This window comes from Zeus faber (assembly GCF_960531495.2).
Source record: "Zeus faber genome assembly, chromosome: 3".
Classification (NCBI taxonomy): domain Eukaryota; kingdom Metazoa; phylum Chordata; class Actinopteri; order Zeiformes; family Zeidae; genus Zeus; species Zeus faber.
Window position 1 is genome coordinate 918,550 of NC_137190.1, and position 12,675 is coordinate 931,224.

Here is a 12,675-nt window from a genome sequence, read left to right on the forward strand (position 1 = left end):
TATCATTTGGGGTAAAAACAAACAAACCAAAAACGAATACAAAGATTTCCACAAATGTATTTTAAGTTATGCATTATTTAAATAATTTGTGATTTGTGCTAAAACATAATAAAATTATATTTTTTATCATTGAAATCAATGTGTACGTTTCTATATCCCCCCGCTCGCCAGGGGGCGCACTATGAAGCCCCGGCAGCAGTTTGGTACGACTTCCGGGCGGCAGCGTGGTCCAGCGGAAGCAGCGCACAGGAATAAACGCGCTTCAGCGGCTTTTTCTCTCTCGCTGCAGAGCTCGTTGGCGTCATGGTGAAGCTTTCCGCGGAGCTGATCGAGCAGGCCGCTCAGTACACGAACCCGGTCCGGGACCGAGAGCTGGACCTGAGGGGTAAGTAGCGGGCTTCTGGTTCTGTCCTTCCTACGGCCCTGGTTCTGGTCATACTGGGATAGAAGGTGTTTGTCAGTTTTACTGATGTTCTGTCTTAAACATTCAAAGAAGTTGAAATTTGTTCATATGTTTATTTGGTCAAAATCAGTCGAATTCTTCTGATTCTCATTTAATTAAACTTTAAACCTGAACCTGATATTTACCTTGTACCTATAGATGAATCGACAAGAAAATCCCTGTACTTTACTAGTACAACTACTAACTAGTAAAGTTGTAGTTAGTAGTAGTACTAACTAGTAAATAGGTAGTAGTACTTTACTAGTTAGATTTATGAAGGTTCCTCATCACTCAGCTTAACCGGCCGCTTCCCTCCTCTTCCCTCGCTGTCTGTCAGGTTTATGATTTCACGCTTAATCGCAACCGTCTGTTCTACCTCATACTTCTCTCGTTATTAAGTACTGACCGACAAGATGGTGGTTAAAAATGTGTCTCAGTATCAAACTGGACTCTGATACCTGCAGACATCCTGCTTTGTTTTGACATTGCAGCAACACAGCTGAACGTTTCCTTATGGTTGTTCAAAAGTCATTTCCCTTGCTTTGGGTCTCGCAGATGTCACTGCTGCCCTGTTTGACTTCACGCTTGTGTTCGCTGCATATTTAAACAACTTTTGTTCAATGTCTGGCTGGTTTGATGTTTCTCAGATAAAGTGTCGTTTCCTCTGCCGCAGGTTATAAAATCCCGGTGCTGGAGAACCTGGGAGCCACTCTGGACCAGTTCGACACCATCGACCTGTCCGATAACGAGGTCAGGAAACTGGACGGGTTCCCGCTGCTCAAGAGGCTCAAGACGCTGCTGCTGAACAACAACAGAATATGGTGAATGGCAGCTCACCATCACACGTGCGACATGGGCTCATGATTGATAGTACTGAATGATTTGGGCAAATAATCGAAATGCGTTTTTTTTTGTTTTTTTTAAGACCAATATTACGACTTACTATGCATTTATTTTTGTTCCATATATTCTATAGTATGAACAACACAACATTGGATACAGTCAACGTATATACTGCTCTTTCCTTTTGGCCACGCCCATGTGTTATGATGAATTGATGCATGAATTGATATGAATAACATATCTTTATTTAGCTATTGAATTTAAGAAGAAAAACCTTCAATCACAGAATATTGACTGATTGATTGAACTTCAAGCCTTGTGATTGTTGGAGTCTGAAAATTAACATTCAAAAAATATGAAGTGTTTCAGCAGAAAGTCAGCGAGTTATTACTTTTTTTTTCCTTTGCATACGTTCACATACACAGAGCCCCACTCCGTGGTCTCGGACAGCTTTATGCCCATTAAATAAAAAAAATGCAGTGATCTGGAAGAAGCTCTGTCGGGACTCTACATGTGTTCCAAACTCTGCCAGCAGCGCACGCCCTGCCCGGCAGGGGAACAGCGAGCTTCGGGATCTGCTATAGGTTGGGGGGTGGTTTAAGAGAGTCGCAGAAAGTATCCCCATTACGCACTGGCCTATTGAAAGAGCCGGCCCTGGACAGCCCTGTTGGTTATATTGTGTAACATACTTATTTGTCTTTTGTTTTTTCATCGCATCCATGGCGATTTGAAAGTTGCGTTCCATTACATTGCAATGTTGATTTGGATTAGATTAATCGCTCGGCCCTAATAATTGAGAGTGCTCACTCGTGATGTGTTGTTGGTGTTTCAGTCGCATTGGTGAGAATCTGGAACAGTCTCTGCCGAATCTGATGGAGTTAATCCTGACCAGTAACAACATCCAGGAGCTGGTAGGACGTTGTTTAGTATTAACTGTATTTCTCTTAACTCATTTAAAGACTGAAGCTGTTAGAATGTGACTCTGCTCAAGTTGGTTTTTCGCTGCACTCGTCACTGTGTTCCTCCTCAGGGCGACCTGGACTCGCTGGCCTCCGTCAAGACGCTGACACTGCTCAGGTGCGTTTTAAAACCATCGCTGTGCGTGGAGTTTAAACATTTTGTCTCATACGAGTAGAACAAATGAAAACAAATGAAAATAAATAGATCTAAAATAAAAAAGACGTCTGGGGGAGAAATTAAAAAACCTCCGCTCCAATTCTCTGAATTAGGTTTATGTTTTTCATTTTCCATACAAGTTAGAAACCTAATAAAATAAACCTAAATCTTTCTCTCAGATTATTTTGCTATATTATAATCACAATATTTCTATATAGAGCGGGGAAGTGAGATCTGAACCACAAGTCTGAGCGGAGCGGGCGAGAGCCTCTTCCCCTCTCTCTCCACTCCAGTTTCAGAACACCGTAAACAGCGCTGACACCGTTTCAATGCTCTTGATTTTTCCTGGTGGATAAAAAAAATACAGTCTCGTCAATCGTGATCGGTGATTTAATCATAAATCTACCCAAGCCTAGTTGTAATGGAAAGTTTCTCTTTTCAGCCTGTTGCGGAATCCTGTCACCAACAAGAAGCACTACCGGCTCTACGTGATCAGTAAGATCCCACAGATCCGCGTGCTGGACTTCCAGAAGGTCAAGCTGAAGGTACGTTGTGTAGCCTGCGCTGCCTGTCCATGTCATCCAGTGTCCTTTAGTTTGAGGAAAAACATACACACTACTTGGTCATATCGTTGCTTCCTTTCAGCATGTCACGATGACGCTGCATGCAGACTTGACCACATCTTACCCCCACAGTGCATTCTGGGATGCGCTCGCCTGTGCAGAGGTTGCATCTACAATATTTCACCATATGTAGGATGACATCCTGGTACTTTTCATGTCCTATTTAATGCACCCTGGTTTCAGGGTGCATTAAATAGGACTTACGACCTGGTGTGTAGTGTGCGAGTCCCCACCTCTCCTTCAGATTGGCTTCCTGTGTTCTGTCCTTAAAACTTTCACTTTAACTCTCAATGTGTCACTGTAGGAACGCCAGGAGGCAGAGCAAATGTTCAAAGGCAAGCGAGGTGCTCAGCTTGCGAAGGACATTGGCAAGCGAACCAAAACGTAAGCCGAGAGCTCCCGGGGGACAGCAGGGCCTCAGTGCCACGTTGACGTCGCGGTGGCGTGATCACCGTCTGGATGACCACAGGGACTTTAAGCGTAGAAACCAAAACCGCTGACAGTATCAGTTCTCAAGTTCAATTATTTGTATAATACATTTGCAAGAAAAATGTCCTGATTGTGACAGCCCCGAAACTGTTAAAATGTCTAAAAGCTGCTTCATCCTTTCAACAAGGAATTCATTTAAGAAAATGTCTGTTGACTGAACTTGGATTTAACAAACTGTATGGTGATTACACTTGCATTCTAAAAGGTCTAAAAAATATTCTCAATTCAGTGTTACAGTGGGGCAAAGTATTTAGTCAGCCACCAATTGTGCAAGTTCTCCCACTTAAAAAGATGAGAGAGGCCTGTTATTTTCATCATAGGTATACCTCAACTATGAGAGGCAAAATGAGAAAAATTCCAGAAAATCACATTGTCTGATTTTTAAAGAATTGATTTGCAAATTATGGTGGAAAATAAGTATTTGGTCAATACCAAAAGTTCATCTCAATACTTTGTTATATACCCTTTGTTTGCAATGACAGACGTCAAACGTTTTCTGTAAGTCTTCACAAGGTTTTCACACACTGTTGCTGGTATTTTGGCCCATTCCTCCATGCAGATCTCCTCTAGAGCAGTGATGTTTTGTCGCTGGGCCACACGGACTTTCAACTCCCTCCAAAGATTTTCTATGGGGTTGAGATCTGGAGACTGGCTAGGCCACTCCAGGACCTTGAAATGCTTCTTACGAAGCCACTCCTTCGTTGCCCGGGCGGTGTGTTTGGGATCATTGTCATGCTGAAAGACTCAGCCACGTTTCATCTTCAATGCCCTTGCTGATGGAAGGAGGTTTTCACTCAAAATCTCACGATACATGGCCCCATTCATTCTTTCCTTTACACGGATCAGTCGTCCTGGTCCCTTTGCAGAAAAACAGCCCCAAAGCGTGATGTTTCCACCCCCATGCTTCACAGTAGGTATGGTGTTCTTTGGATGCAACTCAGCTTTCTTTCTCCTCCAAACACGACAAGTTGAGTTTTTACCAAAAAGTTCTATTTTGGTTTCATCTGACCATATGACATTCTCCCAATCCTCTTCTGGATCATCCAAATGCTCTCTAGCAAACTTCAGACGGGCCTGGACATGTACTGGCGTAAGCAGGGGGACACGTCTGGCACTGCAGGATTTGAGTCCCTGGCAGCGTAGTGTTACTGATGGTAGCCTTTGTTACTTTGGTCGCAGCTCTCTGCAGGTCATTCACTAGGTCCCCCCCGGGTGGTTCTGGGATGTTTGCTCACCGTTCTTGTGATCATTTTGACCCCACGGGGTGAGATCTTGCGTGGAGCCCCAGATCGAGGGAGATTATCAGTGGTCTTGTATGTCTTCCATTTTCTAATAATTGCTCCCACAGTTGGTTTCTTCACAACAAGCTGCTTACCTATTGCAGATTGTCTTCCCAGCCTGGTGCAGGTCTACAATTTTGTTTCTAGTGTCCTTTGACAGTTCTTTGGTCTTGGCCATAGTGGAGTTTGGAGTGTGACTGTTTGAGGTTGTGGACAGGTGTCTTTTATACTGATAACGAGTTCAAACAGGTGCCATTAATACAGGTAACGAGTGGAGGACAGGGGAGCCTTTTAAAGAAAAAGTTACAGGTCTGTGAAAGCCAGAAATCTTGCTTGTTTGTAGGTGACCAAATACTTATTTTACCAAGGAATTTACCAATTAATTAAAAATCCTACAATGTGATTTCCTGGATTCTTTCCCCCCATTCTGTCTCTCATAGTCGAAGTGAACCTATGATGAAAATTACAGGCCTCGTCTTTAAGTCGGAGAACTTGCACAATTGGTGGCTGACTAAATACTTTTTGCCCCACTGTATCTACTGTAGCCAGTTGTTCACAGAAATTACAGCAGCAGAGGAAGTGTAGTTTATACATGTTTATATAGGTGTTGCCTTGGTCACCATGACGACCAGGCAGCTGGTTATGCTTAAAGTCCCTGTCATGGAGGGGGCTGGGGTCCCTGGTGGTCCTGAGCTCTGCTGTCCCCGGACGCTTCATATCAGAATGTTTGACTGAGAACAGATACTACACTGGTGAGAAGCTCGACATCCTTCTGGCTTTTCCTGTTTCTGACTCAGCATCTGTTCCAGGTTCACGCCCGGAGCCGCTGTGCAGCCCGAGAAGAAACGCAGCGGACCGTCCCAGGCTGATGTGGAGGCCATCAAGGTGACCGGCCATGTTCGGTTGGTGGTGGAAGGGTCCACTCTTTTCTGAGAGTTGTTCCTGATGAGTCGCTTGGTAAAGCGAGTCGTTCTTCCTGAACAATGAACCAGAAGAGAGGGAGGACTTCTTGAAGGATGGAGCTTTTTAACGTTCACTGAGTCTGTGTTTTATTGATGTGTTTTTTTTTTTTTCATCTGCAGAACGCCATTGCTAACGCCTCGTCACTGGTGGAGGTGGAGCGGCTGAAGGGGATGCTTCAGGCTGGACACATCCCAGGACGGGACCTGCAGCACGGTACTCACCTGCTTTCAAATTGGAACCAGATTCATTTTAGAATTAATGAATATGTGACCCACTGCAGACTTTAGGTACATTTGGTGGCTTTTGACTCTTTGTTTTGTTTTTTGGTTTTTTTTCCACATCATTTGGAAGTGAAGAATCAGAGCTTCAAAACAAGGTGTCACTTATGCAAATGAAGCAAATATATTTTTAGAACTATGACTTGTTAATGACAAAGGTGTGGCAAGCTGATTCTGAAATAATCACCTTCAAAGTTTTCCTCCACACTTGGCTTTGTTCAGCCAGCTCCCAGAATGTAAATGGTTGGAGGACCAACACAGCCACATGGCTACTTGCCACCCAGCTAAATGGGGACTTGACACCCTGCTGAATGGGGCAATCTCTGCATTGTTCTTGTGTTTTGAGGGAATGTTGAACAGCGTCACCAACACACATCTTTTGTTTTAAAAAGGCTTTTATTTAACAGTAAGAATATACATGTTTTATAAAAGAGGAATTATTAAGGAGTTTAAAAGTGTGGACAACACAACAAAATGTAGAGTCATTTAATATAGAAATGTGCTTATGCCAAATATCTTCAAAGTTCTTCGAGTTATGTGGGCTAACCCCAACCCTACCCCAGCTACACCCTAAGAGCCTGTTTGGGTCCTCTTTTCATTTTCTTTTGGCCCTGACTGCATTTGCAGGTAAACTTGAGAATCTTGTGCATTACTACTTGTTCATAATCCGCATCACCAACCTCAACGGACTTCATCACGTCATCAACTTCTTTCATTGTAACGACAACAGGTGTGTTGTTGGTCTTCTCTGGTGGTTCTTGAAAATATTCCGTTTCATGGTCACATTCAGGTTGAAATCCGCCGTTGAAATGTTCTCCAAGTCCGGGGTCATATCAGATTCAGCATCGCAGTCGTTCTCAGTGTCGCTGTCGGAGAACTGACTATCATCGCGGAAAATGAAGTCCAGTACACGCTGCTTACGCTTAGTTGGATCTATCGCACTGGTCAGATTAAGTCCACGATATGATATAGGTTTCAAGATTCAAGATTCAAGATTTTTATTTGTCACATACATATACATACTTCCATACATATATGCAGTGAAATGTAATGCAACGCACCCGGTGATAGCACACAATAAGTCCTAGGAAAAAGTACAAAAATAAAATAAAAAGTAGAAAATTCCTTTCTAATAGACCGACTAACTGACTCCTAAAACGTAATACAGTAAGTGGAATACTTATAGAATAAGATAAAAAATATATAGGATAAAATACAATAAAAAATAAATTGAAATAAAATGGAATAGGTTGAAGGAATATGGCTATGTATATACAGATATGTGCATTTAAAGTGGCATGTGAATTAAAGTGGCATGTGAATGTGAATAGTGTGAGGTAGTGTTTGGGATAATACAGCACAGTATACAACAGTACGGCGCAGCAATACGGCATCACGAACAACCCTGAACAGTGACACAGTATGCGGTACAGTATGCTACATACAGTACAGTAGGTAGTGGAGCCTAGTGCATGGCTCAGTTAGGACCCCTGGTGAGGTCAGCGTTGACAGTTCTGATGGCTTGAGGGAAGAAACTCCGTCTCAGTCTCTCTGTTCTCGCTGCGTGACTGCGGAGGCGCTTGCCTGACGCAGCAGCTGAAACAGTCCGTTGTTGGGGTGATGAGGATCCTTCATGATCCTACGGGCTCTGCTACTACACCTCCTGGTGTATAACTCCTGCAAGGGGGGGAGGGTAGTTCCAGTGGTACGTTCAGCTGAACGCACCACCCTCTGCAGGCCCCGCCTGTCCTGGGCAGTACAGTTCCCAAACCAGGCAGTGATGTTGCCTGTCAGGATGCTCTCCACTGCTCCAGAGTAGAAGGACTTGAGGATCCTCACCGAGACCCGGAATTTCCTCAGCTGCCTGAGGTGGTAGAGACGCTGCCTCGCCTTTCTCACCAGAGTGTCTGTGTGAACAGTCCATGTTAAGTCCTCTGTGATGTGGACTCCCAGATATCTGAAGCTGCTCACCCTATCGACAGAAGTCCCATTAATCCACAAGGGCGCGTGCGTCCTCGATTGTGATCCACGCCTAAAGTCCACAATCAGCTCCTTGGTTTTGCTGACGTTCAGGTGGAGGCTGTTGTCCTGGCACCAGAGTGACAGGTCAGCCACCTCCTCGCGGTAGGCCTTCTCATCGCAGTCGGTGATCAGGCCCACGACCACGGTGTCGTCAGCAAACTTGATGATGGTGTTGGAGCTGGACCTGGCCACACAGTCATGTGTGTACAGGGAGTACAGTAGGGGGCTGAGGACGCAGCCCTGGGGGGATCCTGTATTCAGGGTGAGGGAGCTTGACATGTACTTCCCCACCTTGACCACCTGGGGGCGGCCTGTGAGGAAGTCCAGGATCCAGGTGCACAGCGGACCATTCAATCCTAGCTCCATCAACTTGACAGCCAGTCTGGTGGGGACTATGGTGTTGAAAGCTGAACTATAATCAATGAACAGCATTCTCACATAGGCCCCCTTCTGGCCATCCAGGTGCGTGAGCGTGGTGTGCAGTACCTGGGAGACCGCGTCATCCGTGGATCTGTTCTGCCGGTACGCAAACTGCAACGGGTCCAAGGTGCGGGGGAGGGAGGCGCAGATGTAATCCTTAATCAGCCTCTCGAAACACTTCATGACCACCGAGGTGAGGGCCACCGGACGGTAGTCATTCAGGCAGGTTGGAGAGGCGATCTTCGGGACAGGAACGACGGTGGACCTCTTGAAACAGGATGGGACCACTGATTCAGCCAGGGAGATGTTGAATATTGTGGTGAACACCGGAGCTAGCTGGTTAGCACAGGTCTTCAGTACTCGTCCAGATATGCCGTCTGGACCCGCAGCTTTCCTGGTGTTCACCCGCATCAAAGCCCTCCTGACCTCGTGCACGGACACTGAGAGTGCGCGCTCGTCCCCAGCGGTGTAACTCCAATTAGCCGGCGAGCTAGCGGTGCTGCTGCCAGACTCGAACCGCGCATAAAAGGAGTTCAGTTGGTTGGCCAGGGAGGCGTCCACACTCGTGGCTGGGGAGGAGCTGCTCTTGTAGTTAGTTATTGTTCGCAGCCCCTCCCACAAGCGTCTTGTGTCCCCCCGCTCCATCTGCAGCTCCACGGTCTCTCTGTACGTCCTCCTCAACCTCTTCCTCAAGGTCTTCCTCAACCTGCTTCTCTTAATGCATAACAACACGGAGACGAAAGTTTTCACAGACAAGTGAAACCGGATCCTCGTCTTATTACGGAAGTGACGTCAGGATTTCTTCTCTTGGTACAAGCTCCCTCTACAACGATGGCTCCGTGTATGTGTAAAAGTAGTACGATTTAAAGGTTGAATTCTATCAAAAGCGTTTCACATTGTGACTTCACATCACATATGGATGAATGATCTTCACCTGGACGGTCGCTTTAAAGGAAACCATCGATCGGTGTTGTTCAGCGTCTCGGTAAGGAAACTGTTTCCCCATGTTATCTAATGGGAATATTTAACTCCACGGTTTAACATTTATCTATTTATAAATCAAACTCGGTTTTGAAAATATGTTGAGAGATTTAAAAACACACAAAGGAACACGAATCTAGAAAAATCTAACTTTCCTTCTAGAACTTTTTTTTTTTTTTTTTTTTTTTTTTTTTCAACTTATTTCTCTGCTCCTGGAAAATGCGGGTTTTACTGCGGTGGGTTGCATATGATACTGTTTATTTTTACGGTTTAACTCTACTTGTGTAGAAATTAAGAATGTTAATACTTGCTTAAACCCGGAAACAACACTTTTATTGTTTCCTCCAGGAGCGTCTGGTGTGGAGGAGGAAGAGGAAGGGGTGGAGGACGGTGGAGACACGGTGCCGCCGGGTGGAGGGGAAGAGCAGGACATGGAGGGAGATGAGGATGAGGAGATGGATGAAGATCCACCGGTGAATGGTTCCTGAACCGTGTGGCGTCCAGACGGTGTTCTGTAGATACGTTTTTACTCTGTTCACTAATTCTTTTGTTTTTATTTTCACTTTGGTATTTGTTTACTTAAAATCATGCCATTAAACTTTTTTTTACGTTCTAAATGTGTACTTTTCATTTGGCTGTTTTATTAAACTGTTCACAGCTCTGTTCAGAAAGAAGCTTTTTATTCAATGTTTATTACTTCTTCACTGTAAAGGAGCCAATTCATCCCCAGAGAGAAGTCACATCAGAACCAAATAAATGATAATTAAAAAACTGAGAAATATACTTGGAAACAATGGAAGACACTAAATCGCGAACAATTTCAAGTGTAAAATCAGGAAAATATGTGAAAATAATTTTCTTTTACATATACACTGATGATACACAGCCACAACATTAAATGCACCACTAATAACATTAATACTGTGCAGCTCCCCCTCGTGTCACCACAACAGCTGTGAGGTGGAGGCAGTGACTCCACCAGACTCTGAAGGTGTCCTGTGGTATCTGGCACCAAGACGTTAGCAGCAGATCCTTTAAGTCCTGCAAGTTGGAGGTGGGGCCCCCATGGATCAGGCTTGTTGTTCCAGCACATCCCACAGATGCTCCATCGGATTGGGCCTTAACCCCGCCCATCCACATGATATAGAACAACAATTCCCAGCCTTTGGGCCTTTGAGGGCTGTGCAAGGGGGCTGCCAAATCATGGGCAAAACACATCGATTTTAGTGGAAAAATATAAATAAGAAAATGATTAATTACAAAAATGTTTTTAAATGTAAAAAAAAAACAAAAAACCCCAAATAATCATTTCATGGTATTATTTTTCTTTAGAACCTTCAAAAATGCATCATCACTGATATATAGGACCTTATGTTGGGATGTACTACGTCCAAGCCGGACCACAATGGACGTGCACCTGTACATTTTTGAACTTGCGTTGATAATCAAAATGGATGGTTGACAGCATCAGGCACTGAAAAGGAAAGAAGACATTGGTTCATCATCCATTGGACAGACCCTGTCAAACAAACAAAGGTTCAGAGAAAGTACAGCGCTGAGTATTTTTCATTGGGATGTTTTTTGGACAGGCACGGAAGACGAACTGTGACCGCTGTGCGTGGTGTGTTCCAAGATTTTATCAACGATGCTCTGAAGTCATGTCAACTGCACCGTCACCTCCAGACAAAACACCAACAGGACACGCCCAAGACGCTGGAATTTTTCCATAATAAACTCAAGGAGCATCAGGGCAAGAAGAAAGTCATTGAAACGTCTTGTATGAGCACCAACGTATCTCTGTGAGACTGGCTTTTCAGCGCTTGTGGCATTGAAGATGAAATACAGGAATAAAGTGAATGTTGATCCAGATCTTCTCTTCAGAGCGTCGTTCCTTGAGCCAGACATCAAGCATTTGGTGTCTGCCATGCAGCATCAGCTTCTCATGAGGTGACTTCATATTCATGTACTCCTGTTATTGTTAGTTTTACCTTACCGACGCGAAGCCAAAGTTCCATAGATATACGGTTATTTTAAACCCAGCTCTTTTTATTGTTTTACCACCACTGCACTGTATGTATGAGAATGCATATGATTGGTCAAATATACGTCCTCTGAGAACGCACTGTTTGGCTCCTGTATTACTTCTGGTCGGATGTGGCCGCAACAACAACAAAAGCAACAGCGACAGCAAAAGCAACAGTAAAAGTGACTCCAACCCCAGCGGCAGCAACAACAGCAGCCACAGAAACAACGCACAGCAAAGACGTCACAATAACCGGAAGTGGTAGCTCTCACCAGAACCGGAAAAGTCACTCAGGTTAGAGATGGTTAATTTGCGGTATAAGGTTAGAGATGTTTACCAATATCAGCAGCAGACAATAGCAGCAACAGCAATATCACACAAGCGAAGACGTCACCGGGACCGGAAGTGGTAGCTCTCACTGGAACCAGAAATCTCCTCATCTGTATTGAGTCCACAGTGTGTACCATCTCATCTCAACGAAGCAACGCGCAGCAAAGACGTCACCGGAACCGGAAGTGGTAGCCCTCACGGAAATTTCAACTGTGTGCACCATCTCATCTTAATCCAGTCACGGTCTTTTAATTTGCGTCCCTAAGTTATGGATAATGTTTTCATTCAGACCTCGGGAGGGAGATCCTTTTGACTCTCTCTCCATAAACACACCCTTCTTATGATCCTCTAACTGTAACATCACAACAGAAACAACAACAGAAATAGCAGCAGCAGCAGCAACATCATCACCAGCAGCAACAACAACAAAACAACAGAAAGCAGCGCACACGCAAAGACGTCACCGGAACCGGAAGTAGTAACTCTCACCGTAACTGGAAAAGTACCTCAGGTTAGAGACCTTACAGATGGTTAAGTTCAGGTAGAAGGTTAGAGATGGTTAAATTAGGGTATACGGTGAGAGATGTTTAAGTTAGGGTATAAGGTTAGAGATGGTTAAATTAGGGTATAAGGTTAGAGATGGTTAAGTTAGGGTAGAAGGTTAGAGATGGTTAAATTTGGGTATAAGGTTAGATATGGTTACGTTAGGGTACAAGGTTAGAGATGGTTGAATTCAGGTATAAGGTTAGAGATGGTTAAATTAGGGTATAAGGTTAGAGATGGTTTAAGTTCAGGTATAAGTTTAGAGATTGTTAAATTAGGGTATAAGGTTAGAGATGTTTAAATTAGGGTATAAGGTTAGAGA

The 12,675-nt window shown here is 44.3% G+C and overlaps 1 protein-coding gene across 1 annotated transcript; it reads left to right on the plus strand.

Annotated features, from left to right (window-relative positions):
- Positions 1–237: 237 nt before the first annotated feature.
- On the plus strand, positions 238–10,068 carry snrpa1 (small nuclear ribonucleoprotein polypeptide A'). The gene is made up of 9 exons (XM_079997781.1): positions 238–385; positions 1,116–1,263; positions 2,118–2,196; positions 2,316–2,362; positions 2,844–2,946; positions 3,329–3,408; positions 5,603–5,678; positions 5,876–5,969; positions 9,806–10,068. Exons 1-9 carry the CDS (start codon positions 304–306, stop codon positions 9,943–9,945), a joined length of 849 nt encoding a protein of 282 aa, XP_079853907.1. The 5' UTR covers positions 238–303; the 3' UTR covers positions 9,946–10,068.
- Positions 10,069–12,675: the final 2,607 nt, after the last annotated feature.